Raw genomic sequence first — 26953 nt, 5'->3', positions numbered from 1 at the left:
CGCCCCGCCTCTTTGTCAACTCAGGCTCGTTTTGCCCCGGAGTCTTTTCGAAAGGGGATATTACGTAAGCACGTCTCGGCGAGAGACGGCGATATTCCGGCGTGTTTTAGAGCTTCCGGTGGTGGATGTTGATGTCCTGCGTTTGACGCGGTGTTGGGGTCTTGCAGAGCAGCTCCGGGGGTGTCCGGAGGAATTCCAGTGTCTGCTGCGGTAACCTTATCAGCCCTCCAAGATGGCGATGCAAGCGGCCAAGAGGGCGAACGTGAGTATCGGGGCCTTCTGCCAAAGAGGGGGAGGACTTCGCTGTTGGACTTTCTCAACGGCGTGGCGCTGTGTATCTTGCCCTTCCTCGGTCCCCGGGCCAGGGTAGCCCACAATTTGCTATCTTATCATTGGGGGTTCCATCTTAGCCCCATCCTTACGGATATGCTCCCTGAGCCACGTTTCCGCGTCCACTCCTTTTGAGAGTTCTCTCGGTCTCTTATTCTGGTGTCAGCGATAGTGTTAATCCTACAGCCTTTGTTGCTTGATCTGCACCTGCGAACTGACGACAGGATCTTCACCCAAAAGTCAAAAGCACAGACGAGTCTCCAGTAAATAACCTAATAGCTCACAGGCAACCAGAGCCTGGGATTCTCCTCAAGTCATGGAGCTTTGTGGATCCTTGATTAATGTTTTAACTCAGTGTTTTTGAGCACCGACTATATACCAAAACTGCGAGATAAGAGACAACTGAGAAGTTATATTTATTGAATACCTACTTTGTGCCTGACATAGTCTACACATTGTGGATACAACAGTGAATAAAAGCGTTCTTCTGTTTACATTCTGTTAAAGAATGGGGTGTTATATGGGAACCTAAGAAAAATAGTCCCAGGGAGATGGTAGGTCAGCCATAAGGCTGAGAGATATAGTGTAATGAAGACATAATTAGATATGGTGAGATGCAGAATTTTGGTAACCTTGATGATCATCTTAGCGGATGAAAAGTTGGTTGCAGTGGGATGAAAAGAGGATGAAAGTTGAGAAAATGGAGACAGCTGTTTCCACAAGTTTTCATGTCAGTAGGAAGCAGAGAGATTGGATGATGGTTGACATCTTCTCTCTTTCAAGATGTGTGATACGAGGTGTATTTGCATGCCAGAGAGAATGATTCAGTAGTGTGGGGGAAACTGATGATGTGGGAGAAAGATGAAGTAAGTTCAGGAGTTAAGGTTTTGAATAGATGAAGGTTGGCGTAGTAATGAGAGGGAGAGGGGTGGATATGGATGAATTTAGATTGATGGGTTTAGTGATATGACTATAAGGTACTTACCATTTAGTCATATATTTTTTCAATAAGGAAGAGCCAAGATCATCTCCTGAGATGGGCAGGGAAGAGGTTACCGCCCAACTCAGATGTTAGAAGGAGTGGTGGTGGTAAGGCTTGAGGAGAAAAGAGTAAGTGTGATACAGTGTCTTACAGAGTGAGAAAGCAGATGTACTAGAGACGTGTATTATAATTGGCAGTGCTGATTGTCTATTTGAAGGCAGTCTTGAATTTTAAGTCTAAAACTATTATACTTACTTGTTGACCATTTGTCACTACTACTAGTTTGAGGGCAAGGAAGAAGTATCTTCTTTTTCTTTCTTTCTTTTTTTTTTTTTTTTAAGTTTATTTATTTATTTATTTAGAGAGAGAGAAGGGAACCAGCACGGGAGGGGCAAAGAGAGGAGACAGGATCCAAAGCAGCCTCTGTGCTGACAGCAGAGAGCCTGATGTGGGGTTTGAACTCATGAACCTTGAGATCATGACCTGAGCCAAAGTCCACTGCTTAACCAATTGAGCCACCCAGTGCCCCTCCTCTTTTCCCTTTTATACAGCACTTAGTTTAATGTCTGAAATAGTTGCCAGCTTAATAGTTTTGAGCAAATTAATATCCAATGTGTAGTTGAATATGTTAATAACACAGGAGTGAACTCTGGATGGGAGATTTATATTGAAGAGTCATCCACTTACTGTGGAAACCATGTGTTGTCGTTAAGAGACCAAAGAGAATGTGGACTTAAGGACAGTATACAAAGGTAAAGAAAAGTCTGGGGGCGCCCGGGTGGCTGAGTCGGTTAAGTGTTCGACTTGATTTCATTTCAGGTCGTGACCTCGTGGTTCAGGGGCTCTATGCTGATAGTGCGGAGCCTGCTTGCAATTCTCTCTCCCTCTCTCTCTGCCACCCCCCCCCCCCATAAATAAATAAATAAACTTAAAAAAAAGATAAGTCTAAAAGTAAAATTCTGTTGAAGAGCATATGTTAATGACAAGAATGAGAAGAACTAGCCAGACAGGGGGAGGCCAAGAAAATAGTGTCATTGTTGTCAAGAAAGTAATAGTCAACAGTGTCAGAAGCCTCAGAGAAGTTAAGTGTGATGAGAATTGAACACTGCAGTGAAAAGGTCTTAGTGAATAAGAGCATTTCGTCATAGTGCTGGGGTGGAAGCTAGGTTGTGGTACGTTGATGAGTATCAGTGAAGGAAAGAATATGAAGTAGTGAGTATAAACTTTATCTTTCCAGATGCTTGACTGAGAGGGGAAAAAAAACAAAATAGGATAATAAGTAGAGAGCTAATAAGTTCAGGGAAGGCAGAAACCTTGTCTTTTTTCCTTCACTGTTTAATCCTAATACCTAGCCTGGTATATACAAAAGGAAGGTGCTCATTAAATATTGATGAATGAACAACGAGGGATCCAAATAAGTATTTAGTTTTGTGTAACAGTTGGCAGGACATAAGCAGCTGCTCATTGGAGGAATAGAAGAAGGTCATAGTGAAGGGAACACTAAATTCAAGAGGGAGAAGTTATCATTAATGTAACAGGTTCTTTTTTTTTTTTTTTTTTAATTTTTTTTTTTTTTACATTTATTTATTTTTGAGACAGAGAGAGACAGAGCATGAACGGGGGAAGGGCAGAGAGAGAGGGAGTCACAGAATCGGAAGCAGGCTCCAGGCTCTGAGCCATCAGCCCAGAGCCCGACGCGGGGCTCGAACTCACGGACCGCGAGATTGTGACCTGAGCTGAAGTCGGACACTCAACCGACTGAGCCACCCAGGCGCCCCTGTAACAGGTTCTTAAAAAGACCAGATTGAGTCATCAGTGGGAGTTTTATTGTATAAGAAACAGGAAGAGTTCCCTTCATTCCCCTATGTGTCTAAGGCATTGTGGACTTTTAAATGAGGTTGGAAATCCGTGTTTAACTGCACTGCCTGGAAGCGTACTCCCTAAAACGAGAGCCCAGTTGATTTTCTGAAAAGCATGCTATTTTCAGAAAATAATTTCAGATTATAATTCTTATTATTTTTTAATAATTCTTATTCTTGACTATTATGTTTTTTTGTTGTGTTTTTGTTTTTGTTTTACTGTGAGAATTTATAATTATGAGAAGTTTATTTTAGGTGGTAGCACTCCTGCCCCTGATTACAATAATAGTACATATTTCTCATTTTAGATTCGACTTCCACCTGAAGTAAATCGGATTTTATACATAAGAAATTTGCCGTACAAAATCACAGCTGAAGAAATGTATGATATATTTGGAAAATATGGACCTATTCGTCAAATTCGAGTGTGAGTCTTACTGAGACTTTTGAAATGTCATTTCAGGAAAATGATTGTATAATCTCAATTATAGCTGACAACAGGGTCTAACCAAGAGCCTAGAGACTAAATAGATTGGAATCTGAGAAATGAGATTTATTTATTTATTTATTCATTTTGTATGGAAAAACATGAGACCCTCCTGATCCAGCTCAGTGAGAGCCAAGGATAGTAGTGAAATTAGAGAAGGCTTGAAGCAGTAATGAATGGTTTCAGGGGAATGGGTGGGAAAAGAAAGAACTAACATAATAGCGTAACTATTATTTGTAAAGTCAGATACAATACTCTGTTTTTTTATGTCCATTAACTCTAATTTGCTTTGGTGTCTCCTTTACTCAGAATTTCTGAATAAGTAACAAGTAACTGAAAAAAATGATTTTTTTTTCAACTACAGCTCTTTTTTCTTTTTCAGCTATAGCTTTCTGTTGAAATTTATTTCTTTTTTTCTATTGAAGATTTAAAAGAGGGGAGAATCGGGGCGCCTGGGTGGCTCAGTCGGTTAAGCGGCCGACTTAGGCTCAGGTCATGATCTCGCAGTCTGTGAGTTCGAGTCCCGCGTCAGGCTCTGTGCTGACAGCTCAGAGCCTGGAGCCTGTTTCAGATTCTGTGTCTCCCTCTCTCTGACCCTCCCCCATTCATGCTCTGTCTCTCTCTGTCTCAAAAATAAATAAACGTTAAAAAAAAATTTTTTTTTTAATAAAAAAATTAAAAATAAATAAAAAATAAAAGGGGAGAATAATTGCAACACGAATTCGTGTTTTAATCTAAAAATTGGTGTTCATATCTTCAAATGGTATTTATTGAACATCTATAAAATGCCATTTATTGTAACAGGTGCTTTTATTTCCATGACCAGTACTACAGCCCTGTGTGGAGTTGATACTCTGTTTCACAGGTGAGACTATTTTGAGGCCCACAGAGTACAAGTACCTTTCTAGATTCACACAGCTATTTAGTGATAAAACTTCTGATTCTAAACTGAATATTGACACTACTCAGATTCATAGCCACTGACATTCTACTTACCTAAGAGTCCATTTGGAAGGATTTCTTTTTATTTTTTTCCTTAAGTTTATTTCTTTATTTTTTAGTAATCTGTACACTCAGCATGATCCTTATATCAAGAGTCTCATGCTCCTCCCCGACTGAGCCAGCCAGGCACCCCTGACTATCTCTTCCTTAATAAATTTTCCTTAATGACCTGAGAGCTTCTTCTTGGCTTTTAACATTCTGTGAGATTTTTTTCTTTCCTTTCTTTTTTTTTTTTTTTAAGAACTCTTTGAGATCTTGAGGACTGTCCTTTGAAATGATCACTGTCCCTCCAGAAAGTAAACCAAGTGCTGGCAATACATCATCATTGGTACTCAAGTAGGGATAGAAATGAAGTGTTATAGACTAGCCATTCTCTTTAGGAAGTCTCAGTCCTCTGGATATTTGGTGAAAGCTTTGGGCCCTCTCTACAGAAGAATACAAAATTTTGCATATGATTTCAGGGGGTACATGAAACCTAGGTTAAGAAACCCTGTCCTAGACATACAAGAATGTCATACAGAAGATCCCCTGACTTGGAGGTCAGGAAACAAGATTCTGCTTCAGGCCCTGTGACCCTGGACAAGGTGTCCCACTTTTTGGTTTTCTGTACCCTCACATGTAAGGTAATCTAGTGCCTTTCAGTTTTTAACATGGAGGCAGTGTGATAAATTTACTGAATTGGTTGTAAGACCTAAGTTCAGATACTAACTGGACATTTGCTAGTTGCGTATAACTGGGCAAAATATTTAACCCCTCTGAGCTTCAATTACTTATGAAACACAATCTTCCTAACCTGTGTTCTTAAAGGAATTCTAGTAAGGATCAAATTAGATCATTCCTGTGAAAGCACTTTGTCATGGAGTATTTCCTTCTCGTGTGTGTTAGCCACCCCTCTCTATGCTCCCACAGCACCTTCTGTGAACATCTCCTAACAGGTGATTTTGTTGTTGTCTGTGTATTTCCTGGTCTCCTGCCAGCCTGTGAGCTCCTAGGGCAGGTACCATATATATTCTTTTCATTTTGTGTTGACAGCTGTTGTGCCTGATTCATGTTAAACACCCCAGTTATCTAAGTAAATGAATAATATAGAAAGTGGTTGTACTTGACTTTGAAAGTGTTATAAAATGTATTGATGGTCCACAGTGAGATTAGAGAGAATTTCAGAAAGCCAAGGTAAAAGGACAGATAATTAAGCAGTGGCATGTGTAGAAGGCTGCACAGTAGCTCAGGGCCTTTGTACTCTGCTCCCTCCATCTGGAATGATTGTCACCTGGCTCATCTCCTGTCTGGCTCCTCATTCTTCAGGTCTCAGCCTCATCGTCACCTTCTCAGAGAGGTTTACCCTGACCACCCTAGCTTTAAGTAATCCCCTGTCCTCCCATTCATCTCCGTCTGCTTCCTTAATAAGATTTCTTGTCTGTAATTATTTCTTTATCTTTCTCCCACTTGAATAAAGGTCCTTGAAGGGAGGGATGATGCTTGTCTTTTTCACTATTATATTTCCATTGCCTGTCATACAGAAAGAACACAGTATATATTTTGTAAATTTGTATTTATTTTTTTGAGAGAGAGCAAGGGGAGGAGGGGCAAAGAGAGAGGGAGACAATCCCAAGCAGGCTGCACGCTGTCAGCACAGAGCGTGATGTGGGGCTCAAACTCACAAACAGTGAGATCGTGACTTGAGCTGAAATCAAAGAGTCCAACGCTTAACCAGCTGAGCCATCTAGGCACCCCAAGAACACAATATATATTTGTTGAATAAATTCATAAAAGTTTGGTGTACAGGAACTTGGGTCTAAATTAATAGATTAAGAAACAGATGTTTTTCTGTTCCCTAGCTGTGTTCATGCTTTATCACATATTTGGCACCTAGCACCAGGGTGACCAACCTTCCCAGTTTGCCCAGGACCATGGTTTCTGGGATGTGGACTTTCAGTGCCAAAATCTGGACAGTCTTAGGCAAACTAGGATGATTGATCAGCCTACCTGGTATATAGCAGACACTTGGTGCTTTGAACTTTTTACTGCTTCTCTTCTATTTTTTTGAAAAAATTTTTAATGTTCGTTTTTGAGAGAGGGAGAGAGAGCGTGAGCGGGGAAGGGGTGGAGACAGGATCTGAAGAGAGCTCTGTGCTGACAGCAGAGAACCTGATGCTGGGCTTTAACTCGTGAACCTCTAGATCATATCCTCAGCTGAAGCTGGATGCTTAACTGACTGAGCCACCCAGGTGCCCCTGGTGCTTTGAACTTTTTAAAGCTCTTTCATACCTTTTACCTTTTTCGATTATTAAAATGTGTAAGGTGTAGGGCAGGTGATACAGCCTGATAACGTTATTTGACACATGAAGCAACCGAAGCTCAAGAGAGGTTGTCACATGATTAGGTTTTCTTATTCCTACTCTAAGATTTACCACCAATCAAGAGAATAATGTTGGCTCAGTGCCTACCCTACAGTAGGTATAAGTACATACTTTTAAAAATCAAAGTTACAATATGGTTAAGATACTAGGTTGTTAATAGGAGCTGGGACACTTGAGATGAGAATCTTTAAAATGGGGTTAGTGCCCATCCCTATTCTAGTTCCTAAGATGTGAGAGGAAGAGATGCTTTTGTTTTGTTTTGTTTTGTTTTGTTTTGTTTTTTAGCTTCCAGGAGAAAGGATGTATGAGAGAATATGTGGGAGAAAGTAGACCTCCATTTATCAAATGCTCATTAGCACTTGTTGGGTGCATGGTGTGAGAGTAAAATGAAATATAAGGTCTTCTTTGCCCAATTAGCAAGAACTAAAATATTAAGGTTTTTTTATGTTTTTATTCCAAAGGAAAAATAGACATTTTGGCAAAATCTTTGGAGCAGTGTTTTTTTCTTTGGGTATTCCCCAACTTTCATAGCTAATGCATTGCTCCCCCCCCCCCCCCCCCCCAGCTAATGCATTATTAAAAATTAAAAGTAAAAAGTTGGACCACCTGTCTGGCTCAGTAGGAAGAGCATGTGATTCTGCACGTTGGTTGTAGAGATTACTTAAATAAACAAACAAACAAATTTGTTTTAAAAAGGTCCAGGGGCACTCTGGTGGCTCAGTTGGTTAAACCTCTGACTCTTGATTTCTGCTCAGGCCTTGATCTCGCGTGAGTTTGTGTGAGTTTGAGCCCCACATCAGACTCTGCGCTGACAGTGCAGAGTCTGCTTAGGATTCTCTCTCTCGTCTTTCTCTCTCTCTCTCTCTCTCTCTCAAAATAAATAAACTTAAAAAAAAGAAAACTTAAAGAGGTCCAAAAGTTGTTAGACCATCCCCAGAGAGTAAGGACTATTACAAAATCCCTCTGTAGCCTGACAGCCTGTAAGCATTCAGTGACACCGGCACCCTCCCACCGCCCCAGCACCCTGTATCTCTTCCTAACCCTTTTTTTTTTTTTTTTTTTTTTTTAATTTTTTTTCAACGTTTTTTTATTTATTTTTGGGACAGAGAGAGACAGAGCATGAACGGGGGAGGGGCAGAGAGAGGGAGACACAGAATCGGAAACAGGCTCCAGACTCCGAGCCATCAGCCCAGAGCCCGACGCGGGGCTCGAACTCACGGACCGCGAGATCGTGACCTGGCTGAAGTCGGACGCTTAACCGACTGCGCCACCCAGGCGCCCCTCTTCCTAACCCTTTTATAGGAAGCATAAACTGTGACCGGGGCCCAAGACTGTAGCCACATCCTAGGTCACATTTAAAGAGGTACCTCCCCTTCCCATGGCCTGCTACCTTTTCTTGACCCTCTGCAGGGACTATGGCAGACGGAGAGGCAGCCCACAGTCTTAAACCTTATTCCACAGTTGGCACTGGGTGGCTAGAACACAGATGGAAGGGTCCATCTTTATCACACTGGGAGCATAAGCTGAGTGGGACCTGTGCCCACTGCCCCCACTGACAAGCACATGGCCATCTGCTGCCTGCAGTTTGTTGCTCTTCACACTTCCCTTCCTCCCCGCCGAAGGAAGCTGGTGAGGTGAAGAGAGGAGGTGGCAAGGAAAACTTACACAAGCAGCAGCTCCGAATCCATGAGCAAGGTCCAGCTTCCACTCCCAGTGACCTTCCAGCATTCTCCTCTGGCAGGCAGATAATCCCAGCCATAAGCACACGCCCTCCCTCTGGTCTCTGCCAAAGCCGAGCCCTTCTCCCGAGCCAGACAGGGCTGTGTAATGCATGAAAGTGCATACATTATTAACGTATGTATGAAAAGCTGGGAGCTGACTACCGCATTTTAGAAAGGCAGTGAGTGAATCTTCTAAGCGGGAGAAACCACGTTAACGCGACATTAGAGAACATCCTTTCCCAGCCATAAAGGATTAATGGCTGTCTGTTTTCCTAGATAGCATAATTTTGCCATCTTGGTAGGGGCTTCCCTCCAACCCCACCCCGCTCTACAGACACAAAATAGGTTTTATTTTTATGGATTTGGTAAACCTTAGTAGAATACTGCTCAGAAACATGGAGACGGGCTTGTCTTGGAGTATTGAAACTAATAGTGAGATAAAAAATCAAAATCTTTAGAAACAAGGGACTAGTAACGGGGTAATAGTGTGGTAAATAACTTAAGTACTCGTTCTGCTGCGTAAATGCACACTAAGAAAAACCTCATTCTAGACTTTGATGACTGACTAATAGGAGCCATCACCCCTAAGTACGGTACTTTTCAGCTGGAGACTGGGAACTGGTTCTTAGTATGGGAAGTAAGAAAGACTGGAACAGTGTGCACGGAAGACCGTGACAGTTTCAAGCTGGTTCTTTGGTAGCTGCAGCAGTAGTCCCGACAGAGCAAGTTCAACCTGTAGCTGTTTTACTTAAAAACAAAACAAAAATTACCTCAATTCAAGAAATAGTAGGCTTATCCAGCATACCTATCTATAATGTTTATTTCCTCTAATGGTGTTCAGGTTGATCTCAAAATACTTAAAACTTCAACTTACTCTCCTTAATCTTCTCTGGTTAGTGGTTTAAAAGACAGTTGTTATTCAGCTATCAATGCTCCGGTTAATTTTTTTCCCCACAGTATTTATTAGTTTATTTATAAAGAGAAACTATTCGATAGCCCAGTATTCATGTTTCATAGTCCAGGAACAGAGGTCAGTGACAAAACTCCATGGAACTCAACCCAAAGAAATTCTTTATATTCTAAAATCACTTTGCACTCTGCAAGATACCAGTCTTCTTCGTCCCTTTAAAATCTTTCATGGAATCGTAATTTGTGTAGAAATCTCCATATCCTTCTTTCTTGGTTTGGCCATAGCAAACTTAAAGAAAGCCACAACCCCCAGGGAATGCTCTCACATATGAAATCACAGGTGCTTGGCCAGAAGGCTTCACATCTGAGGTTTTGTCAAAGACTGGAAGTCATGGTAGTTATTCTCGACACCAACCTCAGACCCATTGTCCTTCCTAACTCGGGTAAATGTGTATTTTAATTAAGTCTGATTTCACGCTGCAGGGGGAACACACCTGAAACCAGAGGAACAGCTTATGTGGTCTATGAAGACATCTTTGATGCCAAAAACGCATGTGATCACCTTTCAGGATTCAATGTTTGTAACAGATACCTGGTGGTTTTGTACTATAATGCCAACAGGGTAAGTATTAGTCACTGTCCTCATCACCCGGGGAGCCCATGTAAGAATTAGTGTACCGTGGGGCGGGCGGGTAGAGTGTACTGTGTGTTCTTTTCTGGCTAGTGCTATTGGTGAAATTCATTTCACCTACACGTCAGTAAGTTAACTTTGGTGCTTACCACATTTTCAGGCATTTCAGAAGATGGACACAAAAAAGAAGGAAGAACAGTTGAAGCTTCTCAAGGAGAAATACGGCATCAACACAGATCCACCAAAATAAGCGTTTTCTGCATTTTCATTTTGGACTAAAACCCATGAATAACCACCATCACCCTTTTTTTGTTTTTAAATTAATACTGAATGTTGTGATTTCTTAATTGAGATTCAAAACAACCTGCTTGAAACTTTGATACCTGTTAGAATATGTTATGTGAATAAACTTGTAGCTTTTTGTAAAACATGTCAGTGTTTTGTCTGGAAATGTCCCCTCTTATTTGATCCCAGAAAAAAGACAAATCCGTAGTTGAACCGTATCAAGAATTGTTTGATGGTAGGTGGTCATAGATACCAAGCTTTTTTTCTTAATGTTTATTTATTTTTGAGACAGAGGGAGAGCACAAGTGGGAGAGGGGCAAGAGAAAGAGAGAGAGGGAGGGAGGGAGGGAGACACAGAATCTGAAGCAGGCTCCAGGCTCTGAGCTGTCAGCCCAGAGCCTGACGTGGGGCTTGAACCCACGAACTATGAGATCATGACCTGAGCAGAAGTCAGATGCTTAACCGACTGAGCCACCCAGGTGCCCCGAGACCAAGCTTCTTTAGAGCAGAGACTTTTCTGTATTCTTTTTTTTTTTTTTTTTTTTTTTTTTATTTATTTTTGGGACAGAGAGACACAGAGCATGAACGGGGGAGGGGCAGAGAGAGAGGGAGACACAGAATCGGAAACAGGCTCCAGGCTCCGAGCCATCAGCCCAGAGCCTGACGCGGGGCTCGAACTCACGGACCGCGAGATCGTGACCTGGCTGAAGTCGGACGCTTAACCGACTGCGCCACCCAGGCGCCCCGACTTTTCTGTATTCTTAATGCCTCTGGTGTCCAGCCCAGTGCTTAACCATCGTGGGAAATTTCTACAGTGCTGTCATTTATTGAATGTTAACAACTCAGTGAAGATAGGTATCTCCATTTTGCAGATAAGGAAACCAAAGCTCATTGTGTTGGTTGAATGAATAAAATGCTTACATAAAAATTTGCTGTAACATCAACCAGTATTAACCACGCCAATACATTTGAATAATACTTGCTTTACAGTTAACACCTTTGTCAATATGGGTACCCTGTCCTTGAAACAGAAGTCAGTTCTATAAATGGCCATTCAGGTGACAGCACATTGTTAGAGATCTGAGGGTGAGCTTCTTGGGTAGTGGTGTTGGTTGTTACATGTCTAAGACTGTATTGTGTAGTCTTTCCCTTTGGTTAACAAGTGTCTGTAAATATCTTGGACCTTCCCTCATAGTATATCTTTGCCATAAATGGAGTATTTAATGCTTGTTCTTATATGCTCCCACAGCATGGAAATCGTATGGTTTTACATTCACCACAGCTTGGCAGCTTGGAGGATAACTATAATTTTCTCTTTATAGTTTAGGCATGGCCAAATGGAAAAATGTGGACCAATTGTTTTGGATATAACTATAACCCCAAATCAGTTTGAAGGGTATAAGCGCTGAATCATTTAAATGTACAATAGTATCTACTTTACTTTTAAATGCATTTAGCTTTAAGAAAATATGCTGTTTTATACTTTGGGTACTGTCTTGCCAAAGCCTACTATTGAAAATGAAGAAATTACCCTTGTTTTTAATTACTGACTAATAATGTCAGTGCTTTTTGAAAGCTCTATAAAAGAGGAGAAAGAATTATTTCTAAGAAGGGCAGGGAGATCACAAAGGAGCCATAGCTTTAATTTTCTTATGAATGCTTTTATGAATTCCTTATAATTTGTGTAATGCATGGTGCCCCTTTAGGTATTTACTAATGTAAAATAATTTTCTAAAAGGCTTTTTGGTGGGAGCCTGGGTGGCTCAGTTGGTTAAGCATCTGACCAGCTCAGGCCATGATCTTACAGTTCATGAATTTGAGCCCCATATTGGACTCTGGAACCCACTTCAGATCAGCTGTCTCCCTCTGTCTCTGCCCCTCCCCATCTTGCGTGCTCTCTCTCTCTCTCTCATAAAAATAAATAACATTAAAGGCTTTTTGGTAAGGGGAAAACAGACTTACAGTGTGCTTGTGTCTACATGGCAGACTGGCTTGCCTTGAGGGCAGTTGTTTTAAGTTAATAACCAGGGAAAATTGCTTCTATTGACAATGATGGCCAGTCCATCATCTGGATTAGTCTGTTAGCTGAATTTCATGACCTACGGCTAAGAGTTTTAAAAATTCCAGTTATTTGGCAATTTTGTGGCCTGTCCCAGTTAAGTTATAAGAACTTGAATTCTGTAGATAAATATTGAGCACCTACTCTGCCAGGTCTGTGTGTGCTTTGATGCTGAGGATATACTTAAAATCAGTCCACTGCACCAGGCATTGAAGGCTCAGCTTTTCAAACTGCTTTTAAGAGTGCAAGGGGTGGGGCGCCTGGATGGCTCAGTCAGGTAAGCGTCCGACTCTTGGTCCCAACTCAGATCGGGATTTCACGGTTCGTGAGATTGAGCCCAGTGTCAGGCTCTGCGCTGACAGCGTGGAGCCTGCTTGGGATTCTCTCACTCGCTCTCTCTGCCTGTCCCCTGCACATGCACTTTCTCTGTCTCAAAATAAATTTTAAAAAAGCACAGGGGATGATTGTGTTCCTGCACGTGTACGTGCATGCTCATATGCGTTTTCTTATGAATGCATAAGAGCTGCTAGAGTTGCTTTGTGTTTACCCAGGTTAAATTTTGAGTTTCTGAGAAAGATTTTGTACGAATAGATAAAGTGTTGACAAAGAATTTGAAAATAACTGGTATGACATGGATCTCATCACCACTCCTGCTGAACAACTTTCAGTGGCTTTCACAGGACAATGTCCAAACTCATTAGCATGGTGTCTCATCATTTTCTGCATCATCTTTTAAGAGCGCCAGGAAAGCAAGGCCTGCAAAGCCTAACGTATCCTTTTCAGGTGCTAGCCAGTAGTTACTTGCATTGGTTGGTTTGTTTTTGTTCCCTTAGTGGGTGTCTCTCATTACCACCTAGGCTCTGAATACTCTGAGACCTTATACGACTCCATAGTGGACACCTGAAATGGTCCTTGATGCCATTTTTAATTTTATTCTACTGGTGTCACAGCAGAAAACATGAGTATGTCTCAAAGGCTAAGTTCTGAGAAATTATCAGACATTTGTGTCGTCAAGGAAAGTGAGGAACAGCGATACTCGAAAGGAAGGAGTACAGCACCCTCTGGTCTGCTCCTGTAACAGAAGTGAGTCCAGGGACTGGGTGATTAAAAACAAAGCAGCCCCAGGGAACCTGAGTGGTTCAGTTGGTTAAGTGTCTGCCTTTGGCTCAGGTCATGATCTCACAGTTTGTGAGTTCAAGCCCCATGTCGGGCTCTCTGCTGTTGGCACAGAGCCTGCTTCAGATCTTCTGCCTCCCTCTCTCGCTGTGCCTGCCCCACTCACACTCTCTCTCTCTCTCTCTCTCTCTCTCTCTCTCACTCTCACAAATAAATAAATAAACTTAAAAAAGTAAAGCAGTCCCTTTCTCACTTCATTTTCTCCGTAAGTACTGCTAACTTCTCAGCCTCTCCTCAATCTTAATTCCAAGTCCTGACAGAATAACCCTGACTATGGCTAAGAGCTTTCCTCACCTGTGTCAAAAGAAAAATCTAACCACATTGCCCCAGGCTCCTTTGACAAACACACAACCCACCAGCAATAAGTGGGAATTTCCACAAGTTACAGTAAATACAGATGAAAATAAGCAGTATATGTGAAAACAAGTTCAGAATCCTACATTCCACTCCAAAGTAATTCCCCAATGGGAGGGCAAATCTAGATGAAACTAAGCAGTAAATACAAAAACAAACTCAGAATCACACATTCCTTTCAAAAGTAACTTCCCAGTGTGAGTTAGCGTATGGCTCCAAGAGCTAAAACACCCTTCATTTGTTCAGGTGCACAGTGAGTGTTCTTTTCCATCTGGGTCGGGAACTCCTCTAAGTCCAAACAGACAGACGTTGCAAGGTCACATAAAGTGCTCAAATCCTATGCTGGACTGCTAGCAGTTTGAACACGATATATTCCTTTAGTTATTCAGAGAAGAATTCTGAGCCTGTGAGGTGAGTGGCAAGTTAATACTTACCCTGTAGGGCTTTTTAGAGGGTTGGTGGCAACTGTATTTAAAAATATATCGGGACACCTGGGTGGCTCAGTCGGTTGAGCGTCCGACTTCGGCTCAGGTCATGATCTCACAGCTCGGGAGTTCGAGCCCCTCATCCGGCTCTGTGCTGATAGCTTAGAGCCTGGAGCCTGCTTCGGATTCTGTGTCTCCCTCTCTCTCTGCCCCTAACCCACTTGCATTCTGTCTCTCTCTCAAAAATAAATAAACATTTTTTTTAAAAATTAAAAAAAAAAAAGAAAAAAAAAAAAATATATATATATATAACAAGGCCCGGCATGTACAAATACTCACATCATAGCTATTATGTTTATTATCATTCCTGGCTACTTGGAAGTCTCCTTTCCACTCTTTCCCAAGGGCAACTGGCTTATGCATTCCTTAAAGCACTTCCTTCCTACAATAAGGATGGACAGGAATTTGTCAAGCACAGAGCCTTTATTTTACATATCATTTCCAAAGAGGACATTGTGTAAGTCAGCAGCCAACAGAACTTCTAAGTGAGAAAGTAACAGCAAAGGTAACTGGCTCAAGTCCCTCTGTGTATACCATGTACATTTCATGTCTGAGCACCTTGTGTGTCTGGCTTAAGTAAGGCAGTGTAGATTGTGCGAACAAGAAATCTGTGTTCTGCGATCAGAAATGGCTACTGCATGCATCACGCAAAATGCACAACCTGAAATGTTTTGATTTGCAACCGAAGTTTCCTTAAGCAAAGATGCGCGTGAACAATGATGAACACATACAGAGCAACTTGGGCAGAGAATGGATAATGCCGCGGGGCAGTGAGGTTAGCGCGCTGATCAAGAGCCCCAAGCAGGAGGAGCCGTCCCAGTGGCAGAGCAGGCTAGGAGGGTGGGCAGCAGCCATCTCCAGCCACTTCGAGCTCCTTCCCGCCTTCACTCTAAGTTGAGCAGCTCCACGTCAAAGATGAGGGTGGCATTGGGAGGGATGACACCAGGGTGGCCCGTGGCTCCATACGCCACATCGGGGGTGCAGGTCAGCTTCGCCCTCTGCCCCAAGCTCATCTAGCAGGGATGGGGTCAGATGGGGAGAGGAGAGAGAGGACCCAGCTTGATTTAAAAGAAAAAAGTAAGATAACTATGGCATTTTCCCAAACTATCCTCCTGATAACCCTGAAGATCTGAGATGAATTTTCTGTGTGGCACACTGAAGTGATGCAGAATTTGGATTCTGTCTCAGACTAGCAGAGACTTCACTGTGGGGCACTAACTTCCACAAAGTAGTCCCAAATTCATTCATCTGACAACCACTGCTGGTTATTCATTTAGCGCATGGCCTGAACACTTCAAGGTATTCCTAATTGTTCCTCACCCCCTTCCAAAAGAACCTAAAGAGGGTGTATAAACAGCACATGTACACGTACACAATCGAGGAGGTAAGAGAAGCAGTCCATTAAAGACGTTAAGCAATCAGAGGCCACCGCAAGGAGGCGAGGGCTAAGAGACCTACACTAAAAGCACCATATGACTTCACAGACCGAGGGAGAAGAGTGTGAACCAGGGCTCCACACAGCAGTCATCAAGAACGTCTGGCATTGGTCGGACAAATGGTGAAATTTGAATAAACAGATCTAAAAATTTTAATAACCAACTCAAACATTTGAATGTATTGGTTAACAGTACTGCATCAATGTTAATGTGTAATTGATCACAAATTAATGTAATGGGATTGTTTTACCATGGTTATGTAAACTGTTAACATTTGGGTAAAGAATATATGGGAACTATTTCCGTGATATTTTTGCAAGGTCGGAAATTACTTTTTTAAGTTAAAAAAAAAATACCTTGGCCCACCACCCCCCTCCCCGCCCCCCAACTCTCTAGCTGCCTCAGTCCCAGATAGCTGGTAGCTCGTAGCTAGTTCTGAGCAAGCCCACAGGGATGTGCTTGGAATGAGAACCCCAGTGACTTAAAGTCATGCTGGCAATGAAAGGGAAGGAGTGGGGGCACAAAGCCAGTGGCTGAACCTAGATGGCGTCACCATGCCGTAGCAGTAGAGTCAAAGCAGTGGCGGTCTGTGATAGGGCAGGGGCGGTATACCGAGCCCAGACTCCAACTCCTCAAATCCCCCCTAATGAGGATCCTCATCCTACCTGGGCTGCACCCTCTTCAAAACCCTTGATGACTTCCTGTTTGCCAATTCTGAACTTGAAAGGTTTGTTTCTGTCTCTGGATGAATCAAATTTCTTCCCATTTTGGAGCATTCCTGTGAAAGCAAGAATAGGGTGGAGAAGAGCTGTGGCCATGAGTTAACACCCCATTCTGGGTCCCCATGTCTAAAATGGAATTCCTATTCTGTACAAACCTGCGCCTCTTCAGATCTCCCTGCCCGTCCTGTTGCCCAAGCAAGAAACCCAGATACCTCACTCTGCCTTACCCACCCCCTCAATATGGCCTATCACTTAGTCCTACATGTCTTTGCAATCTACCTACGTTCTACACGCTCCATTTCTACTGCCACGACCCTGGGACCACACCAAGTCACCATCATGTCTCACTTGTGCACAGGAACACCCTCTAACTGGTCTTTCTCTCCACTCTCACTCCTCCTTTCCAGTCTCCACTCGGTACCCAGAATGACGGTCTTTCATAAACATGTATCTGGTCATATTACTCTCTTGCTTAAAGGGATAGCAATATCCTCTTGTCAATAGCTCCCTGTGGCAGAATCCAAATGCCTACACTGGGCACAGGCACTTCAAGATCTAGCTACTGCCTGTCTGATAACCCTCTCTCTGCTCTCCTCTTCCTTTCCTTCCCCCCATGTCTTATTCAGGTCACACCTTTCTCAAATACCTTTCCCAAATACCTCTCAAATATACCTTTCTCAAACACCTCTGCACTTTACAACTTTTTCTGTGCTACTTCCTCAGCCTAAGGATGTTTCTGCCTCAGGTTGAGTCCTCACCTGTTTTCCCCCAACATGCAAAACCCAAAGGCCACATCATCGGCGCGTGGGTGGCTCAGTCAGTTGCTAAGCGTTGGACTTTGGCTCAGGTCATGATCTCGCCCTGTGTTGGGCTCTGTGCTGACAGCTCAGAGCCTGGAGCCTGCTTTGGATTCTGTGTCTCCCTCTCTCCTTCTGTCCCTCCCTCACTTGTGTGCATTCTCTCTCCCTCTCAGAAATAATAAATAAACTTAAAAAAATAAAAGATTCTCTCTCTCCCTTTGCCCCTCTCCCCTGCTCATAAAAAACAAAACAAAACAAAAAAACAAAGGCTACATCATCCCCGCCTTCCCCTGCAATGAACAGAGTAAGGTGACCCAGCCAGTCAATGGTGGCCCCCGCACCCCATGAAAAGGGCCTGTTTGAATCTGGAACACCCCAGTGCTGTCTTTAACAGTCTGCAGCCTCCCTTAGCCAGGTGTCATCCCTGATGTACAAATATTGTCTCATTCGAGCTGTCTAAGGCTCGAGAACTGTATCTTTCTCTCTTTTTAAAGTTTATTTATTTAAGCAATCTCTGGACCCAATGTAAGGTTTGAGCTCACAATCCTGCGATCAAGAGCCACGTGCTCCACCAACTGAGCCAGTCAGGTGTCCCTCAAGAGCTGTTTTGGTATTTTTAGTTCTTATCGGTGACTAGTTCAAAGGTCAGGCCTGTAAACAATGCTCTTCCACGATTTCTTTCTGCAGCCCACAGACCATGACAAAAGCCAATTTGGGACCAGAGAAAGATCTGGCCTGTAAGTTCAGAGACTGGATACTGACTTCATTTTGGCACTAACTCATTGTGTGAAGTTAGACAAATCACTCCCCTTCATGGCTTCAGATATGCCATGTTTAACATGGGCGGTCTGAACAAGCTTAATGTCTGCGCATCCATGATTCCACGTCTTCTAATTCCTACAATTTAAATATATACAAGGGAGAGTATTATTTTCCTACTTTCTAGGTAGAATAAATTGGACTCTTGCCCTGGGTATTAAATCAGGCAAAGGAGAAAACCCTTTACTAAGGAGGTCTTACAAAAACTCACGCATACACATAGGTTGCTAAGATACTCCAATACACAGAGATGTTCACATGTGCTCATGGGCACCTAAGCACACACATTCAGAAGAAAAACCCTGATGCTCAAACAGATGCTAAGAAAATATTTAGATCCACAAATCTACATATAATTACACAGACATATACTTGGACATATACACATATGGATAAACACACACACACACACACACACACTCCATTTGATAATTGACTTCCTCATTCCCCAATTTCTTCAGATTTCATATACTTCAGACCAGATACAGTTATCTATAGCTACAAGTTCAGCCAAAACAATTCAGCCTAGAAACAGACCAACATCTATACGGTTACTTGATTTGACAAAGGTGTCACAGCAATGCAACAGATAAAGGATATATTTTTTTCAATTGCTGTTGCTGGATCAGCTATATATCATATGGAGAAAATTAACCTTGAGCCCTACTTTATGCACACACAAAAAAATTCCAGATAAATCACAGATGTAAGTATGAAAAATAAAATAATAAGGCTTCTACAAGATAATAAACAGAAGAATATCTTCATGACCTAGGAATAGACAAAGACTTCTGAGCTGAACACAGAAGTACTAACTATAAAGGAAAAGATTGATACGTAGGACTTCATTAAAATTAAGAACTTCTATTCAAAAAATGCCATTGAGAGAGTGAAAAGACAAGCCTTGGCATGGAAGGTGACTGGAATCAGTATAACCAACAAAAGACTCATATCCAGAATATGTAAAAAAAACTCCTTTAAATCAGTAAGTAAAAGGCATCCAACCTAATTTTTATAACTGAACAAAACTCGAGCAGGCTAAAGAGGATATTCGAATGGCCAGTAAGCACATGAAAAGGTACTCAACTTCATTAGTCATCAGGGCAATGCAAATCAAAACCACAATGAGATACACTGGGCACCCACCCGAGTGGGCCAAAAACAAAACAAAACGGTGATAATGCCATGTGTCGATGAGGATGCAGGGGAACTGGAGCCTTCCTACATGGCTGGTGGCAGTGGAAATTGGCACAACTACTTTGAGAAGCTGTTTGGCAGTATCTGTTAAAGCAGAGGATAGGTACAACCCTATGCCAAAATAACTCCACTTCAGGGTATATACCTAAACAAAATGTGTACATACGTGCACCAAAAGACACCTACAAGACTGTTCAAAGCAACAGTATTCATAACAGCCAAAAACTATCAGAAACCCAAGTGTTCATCAATTCTAGAAAAGATAAATTGTGGTACATTCATATGATGAACTGTATGGGAATAAGAAAGAACCAATGACTCTGGACAAATCTCACAGACATAGTATTGAGTGAAATAAGCCAAACACAAAAGAGTACGTACTCTGTGATTCCATTTATATGGTATCCAATAACAGGCTTAGCCAATCGATGGGGACAAAAGTATGAATGCTGGTTACCTTCAGGGAGGTGTAATGACTGGGAGGAGGCAGGAGGGAGATGCCAGGGGGTGCTGGAAATGTACATGTTGATCTGGGTGGTGGTTATGTAAGTGTGATCACTTCGAAAAATTCCATTGAGCTGTACATCTTAGATTTATGTCCTCTACTGTATTTATTTTTAATTAAAAAGTTTACCAAAAACTATAATCTATATATATAAATATAGTTTACCTATAATCTCCTGCTGGGTTTGATGAGACGGTCCCTCCCCACACTCTTGGCTGATGCTAGTGTTTAATGCACATGGCCTGCTCCCTGTATCTACTCTGAAAAGTCTTTGCAAAAGGATGTTGTGGTTTTAGTAACTTGATAAGCACTGGTCTGTCTACAACATGTAGAACAGATAAATCAATTACACAGGTCAGAGGCCCCAGGGGACTCATGGTAATTAGGCCAGTCACAGGGAGATAACACACAGCTCTAGCTCACTGACGCCAGCCACCGGCAACACAGCTGTTGAGAAATACCCACACCGTCTGCCTAGAATTAACCTGGCACTTCACACTGGCCCAGAGAACTGCTAAAAATGGCCCCATCTGAATACGTCCTAGGAATTAAACTGGCCTTGCCGTCTGCTAAGTGGCTGTCACCAACTTTGCCACATTGGGAAGCAGGTCACAAGGCAGAGCATTCACTTCTCTTGGAACAAATACCTGCTTGTCTTCTTGCCAGCAGTCCTCAGGAGCTCCATCTAGAATGTTCCTCAGCCCACCTGACCTTCCAATACAGAGCATCCAAGAGGGGTCTGCAGAGATGTGGGGCTCTCCTGCAAGTCCCACAGTGCCCTGAGACAGGCACTGCTGTTGCCCCAGCTGTCACACTGCAGCAGAGCCTCTGGATGACTTGGCTCTGCCACTCCCCACAGCCCCAAAGAAGGAAGGAATCCTGCCTTTTCACCTTTGTGTCCCCAGTGCCCACACAGCATCTTGCACACAGTAGGTGCTCAATAACAGCACACTGAATTGAACAGTCTATTTCTGAAAAAAGAAAGGAAATGCTGAGGAAGTCACCCTCCCCTTCTCTAATAATATTGTAGGAGGAAAAGGGAGCCTGCAGGGAAGATCAGGGCTCTCAGAGCTTCAAGAAGGGATTTCTAAATATCAGACAGAACAAGGAGGGCCAGGCTCCACCCTGCCCACAATGAAGGGAAGGGAATGGAGGTGCTTGGCCCAATTAGAGGCTGGCTCCACAGATGGCTCCTGCTGGTACAAATGGGGAAGGGGTAACCTTGCAAGCCCCCTTTCCCATGCCCACAAGGCTGGCTCGAGAAGTAGGGGACAACTGGTCACAGGGAGACTTCGCTACCCTGGGCTTTAGGCTTGATCTAGGGAGCAGATACTTCTAGAGAGGAGTAGCAGAGGAGAGACCTCCCTTGGGAGGGGCAGGTCTGGATGAAGGCTGAGGGAGCAAAGCCTACCTGTGTAGTGCACCACACACGTCTGTCCCTTCTTGGGGAATGTCCTTCCTGCAAGGAGACATGAAGGCAGATGAATGAATAGGGCATTGGAAAAAGTCACTTGGGACATTCAGATGTGACTATGACCCAGAGCTCTGACCCACATTCACCTCCATACCATGGAGATGCCCACAGCTCTAGTTCTGGCTCTGTGCCTTGTATGAGGCTTTTTATTTGATTTGAACTTTATTCCCTTGGGTCCCTCAACTATGCTCTCTCCTTTCTATCTTCCTTTCTTAAAATTTTTAAAGAATGTTTATTTATTTTTGAGAGAGAGAGACAGAGGGCGAGCAGGGGTGGGGCAGAGAGAGAGAGACGGAGACACAGAATCCAAAGCAGGCTCCAGGCTCTGAGCTGTCAGCACAGAGTCCAACTAGGGGCTTGAATGCAGGAGCCATAAGATCATAACCTGAGCCGAAGTCAGATGCTTAACCAACTGAGCCACCCAGGCACCCCATTATTTTCTTTTCTTTGATCATTCCTTTTACTTTCCTTCATCCATTCCACAAACATTTTTTTAAGTTTATTTATTTATTTTGAGAGAGAGACAGAGAGAATAAGTGGGGTAGGAGCAGAGAGTGTGGGGATCCCAAGCAGGCTACATGCCGTCAGCACAGAGCCCGACACGGGGCTCAAGCTCATGAACTGTGAGATCATGACCTGAGCCAAAACCAAGAGTTGGACACTTAACTGACTGAGCCACCCAGGTTCCCCCATTCCACAAACATTTACTGACAGCCTACTATGGACTAGATTCCAGAAACACAGAGCAACCTATGAACTCATGGTGAAGTTAAGGAAACAGATCCATAAATAATAGATTACAATGGAGGAGGATGACTGCAACCAAGGATTAATAAGCATAATCATTCACAAATATTTACAGAGTATCTACTATATGCAAAGCCTGGGCCTGATTTCAGGGACACAGCAGTAAACCATAGAGACAAGATCCCAACTTCTTTGGAGTTTACATTCTTATGGGGTGAAACAAAACAATACACAAATAAACAAGACAACTCTAGATTATGATAATTCTTTAAATGAAATAAACACAATGATGAGTTAAAGAGAGATACAATGGACAGACCATTTTAGAAAGGGTGGTTCAGGATGGCCTCTCAGAAAAGGTGACATTTGGACTGAATCTTGAAGGATGAGCAAAATGCTGGGGAAAGCACTGCAGGAAGAGGGAGCTCCAAGGGCACAAACATTGGGGCAGGAAAGGACTGGAGCATTTGCAGAATAGAAAGGAGGCCTGGTGCCTGGAAAGAAGAGAGGGAGAAGGAAGCAAGTGGGAAAAAGCCAGATCATGCCCAGCATTGCAGAGCCGGATTTAATTCTAAGTGCAACAGGAAGCCACTGGAGGGTTTTAAGCAAGAGAATGACATAATCTGAATTAAGATTTTATAAGATCACTCTGACTGCTGTGTGTAGGATGGACAATTAGGTGCCTGTTTCAATAATCCAGACAGGAAATCAATTATGGCTTGAATTAACGTGGTGGCAGCAGAGAAGAGAGCAAAATAGATATATTTGGGAAGCGGGACTGACAGGGTACACTAATGGAGTGGAGATGGGTCTGGGATGAGGGAGAGGGAGACATCGAGTACAACACTTGGGTTTTCAGTTTGGGGAACTGGATGGAGAGTGGAACTAATTCCAGGTGGGGAAGACTGGGGAGGAGCAGATTTGAACAGTTGGCAATTTAAAAAAATATATTTTTTTAACGTTTATTTATTATTAAGAGACGGAGCATGAACAGGGGAGGGGCAGAGAGAGAGGGAGACACGGAAGCAGAAGCAGACTCCAGGCTCTGAGCTGTCAGCACAGAGCCAACGCGGGGCTTGAACTCACAAACCGCAAGATCATGACCTGAGCCGAAGCCGACTGAGCCACCCAGGCGCCCCGAGCAGTTGCCAATTTTGAGATGCCTATTAGACATCTATCTGAGTTTATGTTGCAATAGGCAGATGGAGTTATCTGTACTGGAGCTATAAATCTGGGTGGAATTTACCAGGCCACAAGCCTGGGTAACAAAGCATTTGGGAAGCTAACAAGTGAGCCAACATGTAGAGGACTCTGTGGGAGTCAGGGAAAGCATCTGAGAGGAGATCATGGTTCAACTGAGTCTTAGAAGATAAGCAGTTTGCCAGAGGAAGTAAAGGGAGATAATCTGGGAAGAGTGAACAACATGTTCAAAGGCCTAGAATCGAGCTATAGTGGGATCCCTGTCTGGCTCACCGCTCTAACCCCAACTACATAGTACACGTTCAATAAATATTTGCAGAATGACTGGCGTGTTTAACAAATTTGCAGGCAGCCTGCTAAAGCTAGGGGAAATGGTGGTAGTGGGGGTTGCTACTGGTAGGAAGAGATGAGGCTCTGGTGTGGAGGGTAAGACTCAGCCGGACTACCATCTGTCTGCAGAAGGAGATGGAAGATTCATTAAAACACGAACGGGGGGTGGGGAGGGTGAGGAGCAGAATGGGACAGAACAGTCACATATGCATTTTAAAGAGACCACAGACTACGGTGTGAAAAATAGGTGGTGAGTTAGGGAGGCCAGATGGAAAGCAGAGAGGTGAGACTGAAGGTGGTGAGCCCAGTTTAGAGGATATGCGGAAATCCAAGTGAGAGGTGATGTTGGCCTGAACCAGGGCAGGGGCTACAGGGATGGAACCCAGAAATTTTCAGCAAAAGGACTTGAAAGGACTTGGTGTGGGGCTCGACCAAGACGGTGTCCCCAATGTAACAGTACAGTAGTTTGGCCCTTCTGTGCTTTCCTGGCTCAAGAATTTAGACTGTTAAAAGTAGAAGGCCAAAGCTCTTTCAGGCTTTCTCTAAAAATCTAATCTCCCTCAGGGTGCCTGGGTGGCTCAGTCGGTTAAGTGCCCAACTCTTGATTTCAGCTCAGGGTTCCTGAGACGGAGCCTCGCATCTGGCTCTGCACAAACATGGTGGAGCCTGCTTGGGATTCTCTGTCTCTCTGTCTCTCCTCAGCTTGTGTGTGTGCACACTGGGGGTGCACAGTCTCTCCCTCAAAATAACTCTAAAAGCTACTATAAACCAAGGAAGGGAGAAGAGGCCTGCAGCCCCCTGGCAGAACTCAATGACAGTGCCCTGGGGTGTGACAAGGTGTCAGGGAGATGCCTCCTGGGACCCAGCACCATAGTTCCCAGCTGGGTCAGAGAAGTCTGTACCTGATGGGTGATCAGGGTAGTGGCTAGGATCTAGGAATCACTGCCTTTTAACGAGGAGGGTGGCCTGGAACCCTGAGGTCCTCTCATTTCCTAGAGAAGGTGGGGGTTGTCAGTTATGTCTCACATGAAATCTGTCTGTCAAATTCTGCTGCAGAAATGGGGACTCTGGACTGGATTAAGTTTCATTTAAAAAATTTAAAACTGGCTATTCCTTGCACATCCATACCCAATTATACAAGAGATGTCTGGCTTGGGGAAGTGAGTGGTGCCAGTCCTGGGGACAGGGAAAAGGCAATACAGAGGAGCGCTTGGAAGTGGGGAGGACAAGGAGAGTTAGTTGTTTTGGACTTGCTGAATTAGGTATCCGTGGGACATCCAGATAAAAGACCACCTTGAACTCAGGTCGGAGATCTGAGCTGGAGGCTTAAGTTTGGAGGCCATCGGTTTGCAGACGGTAATGAAAGCCATGGGAGTGTACAGGATGGCTGGAGAGGCTGAGTGGGGCGGGGAGGATAAAGCGAGATGCAGAGGCGGAGGGAGCGCTTCTTCCTTCCCAGACTGGCTCGGTCCCCACAACGTCTCACCGCCCAGCCCACAGAGGCCACCCGACCGGAGGCCCGGAGGGGGGCGCATTGGAAAGGGTTGCCCCAAACAGAAGAGAACCCTTCCAGCTGTTTCCAGAGCTCACCTAGCAGGGCAGGGAAAGCAGAACTAAAAGCCTGCCCTGGGAAACCAGCAGTAGCGGATAACCGAGAGGTTCCAGCCGAGGCAGCGGCGGCCCGAGGCCCCCGGGGCGGTGGCGGGCCGCAGACCCCCGCCTCCTGGCCGCCGCCTTCGTTCCCCTAGGTGAGCCGGCGCGGAAGGGGATGGTGGAGGATCGTCTGCTAGATTCCCAACAATCCTTCCTGGGATCTCCTCTCACCGCCCTCATCCTATGCCCGCCTCGGATTCAGTACCCTCCGCGCCACCTCTGAATCAGACCCCCGCCCGCCCGGCTCCGCCCCGGGACCCTTCCTCCTCCCCCAGCTCGGCCACCCGGTACCGTCTCCCGGGGAGATGGTCTCGATCTCCACGCCCATCGCAGTCCCACTGGCCCCGCCTCCGAGGGTCCCCGCTGCTGCCCCGACCCCGGCTCGGCTCCGGCCCTGGCCCCGCTGTCTCTCCGACTCGCCTCCCCGCCGCCACTGCAGAGCCGGAGGAGGTGCGGCGGGAGTCGGGACCTGCGCGGGGAGGGGCCACGGGGAAGGGGGCGGCGGGGCGGAGCGGCGCGGAAAGGTGGGGTCGGCTGGGGCGGGGCCCGGGGGAAGGGACCCTGAAGCGGCTGCTCCCGAGCTTGCCAGGCTAAGGGTCGTTAACTGGGGAGGATGGTGAGGGAGACATGAGACACGCGCGCATCCACCCACCCATCTATCCATCCATCCATTTATCCATCTATCTATCCATCCGTTCAACACAAATTTACCTAGCTTCTACTCTGTGCTAAGCTCTGGGGAGTCAACCCGGTCCCACAGACTAGGGGAACGCCGGCAACTAAACCAACACTTTAAGTAGAAACGCTCACTGCCTTGGAGTTCAGGACGTTATGGAAGCACCTGAGAAGTACTTACTACTCTAGTTTGGCTGCCGGGATTGCAGGAGCAATCTGGGGATGCGAGGTGCGGGGGAGGGGAGGGTGGGAGGAAACCAATCATTACCTTACCCCAATCACCCTCAACCCTCATTCAAGCTTCCCGCCTCGTTCTGCCCCACTCACAGGTAGGTTCCCACCTTTCGAGGCAAAGAACTGCGCCCTGCTGATGACAGTTAAATTGAGGTAGAATCCATGTCGTCAAAGAACGAAATTTGTGACGGGTGGGGACACAGTTAGTTACAGCATGGTTGATTCCTGCTGTGGAATGAATGAATAAGTTACAACTTAAGCTCCTCTTCCACGCCAGACCCTTCACCTCCACCCAAAAGAGTCCCAGGAATCTGGAAAGATATCTTTGGAGGAGGTAACATTTGCTTGAAGAATGGATGGAACTTTAATTTTTCTCTCATTGTTCCAAAAATCAGTGTGAAAGTATGATTCTGATAAATGGCACTGGAATATAAGCACGGGGAGAAAAACCTGAGTAAAGGCAGCCAGAGTGGGCCCTGAAAGTGTTCTTCTTCCATCCGCCCCACCCCCATTCCCCCAGG

At 44.4% G+C, this 26953-nt stretch overlaps 2 protein-coding genes across 4 annotated transcripts; one reads left to right on the top strand and one right to left on the bottom strand.

Annotated features, from left to right (window-relative positions):
• The first annotated feature begins 2 nt into the window (after window positions 1–2).
• On the top strand, window positions 3–10711 carry SF3B6 (splicing factor 3b subunit 6). Its single transcript, XM_060649869.3, has 4 exons — window positions 3–262; window positions 3480–3598; window positions 10134–10272; window positions 10442–10711. Exons 1-4 carry the CDS (start codon window positions 233–235, stop codon window positions 10529–10531), a joined length of 378 nt encoding a protein of 125 aa, XP_060505852.1. The 5' UTR covers window positions 3–232; the 3' UTR covers window positions 10532–10711.
• A 4333-nt stretch (window positions 10712–15044) lies between these two features.
• On the bottom strand, window positions 15045–26643 carry FKBP1B (FKBP prolyl isomerase 1B). Of its 3 annotated transcripts, none has more exons than XM_081795174.1 (4): window positions 26540–26643; window positions 21531–21578; window positions 16742–16854; window positions 15045–15653 (listed from the first exon to the last, which is right to left on the bottom strand). In XM_081795174.1, the coding sequence occupies exons 3-4, from the start codon at window positions 16850–16852 to the stop codon at window positions 15525–15527; spliced, it is 240 nt and encodes a 79-aa protein (XP_081651300.1). In that variant the 5' UTR covers window positions 16853–16854; window positions 21531–21578; window positions 26540–26643; the 3' UTR covers window positions 15045–15524. The 3 variants fall into 3 exon arrangements, with proteins under 3 accessions (XP_081651300.1, XP_060505828.1, XP_060505842.1); XM_060649845.3 differs by lacking the exon at window positions 26540–26643 and adding an exon at window positions 25815–26006; XM_060649859.2 differs by lacking the exon at window positions 26540–26643 and adding an exon at window positions 25815–26006 and having other exon boundaries at window positions 15594–15698.
• Between the last annotated feature and the right edge of the window lie 310 nt (window positions 26644–26953).

Source organism: Panthera onca, chromosome A3 (assembly GCF_046562875.1).
Source record: "Panthera onca isolate mPanOnc1 chromosome A3, mPanOnc1 haplotype 2, whole genome shotgun sequence".
NCBI classification, from domain to species: domain Eukaryota; kingdom Metazoa; phylum Chordata; class Mammalia; order Carnivora; family Felidae; genus Panthera; species Panthera onca.
Note: the sequence above shows the minus strand (reverse complement) of the source record. Positions and strands in the feature narration are given on the sequence as shown.

Bases quoted from the DNA above. Each gene is read 5' to 3' on its own strand.
- SF3B6 (XM_060649869.3), top strand. From the start codon at position 233: ATGGCGATGCAAGCGGCCAAGAGGGCGAAC. The intron at 263-3,479 runs GTGAGTATCGGG...TTCTCATTTTAG, and splicing joins AAGCGGCCAAGAGGGCGAAC to ATTCGACTTCCACCTGAAGT. The intron at 3,599-10,133 runs GTGAGTCTTACT...TTCACGCTGCAG, and splicing joins CCTATTCGTCAAATTCGAGT to GGGGAACACACCTGAAACCA.
- FKBP1B (XM_060649845.3), bottom strand. From the start codon at position 25,851: ATGGGCGTGGAGATCGAGACCATCTCCCCGGGAGACG. The intron at 21,579-25,814 runs GTACCGGGTGGC...GTCTCCTTGCAG, and splicing joins GACCATCTCCCCGGGAGACG to GAAGGACATTCCCCAAGAAG. The intron at 16,855-21,530 runs GTAGGCTTTGCT...TTGCTTTCACAG, and splicing joins GTGTGTGGTGCACTACACAG to GAATGCTCCAAAATGGGAAG.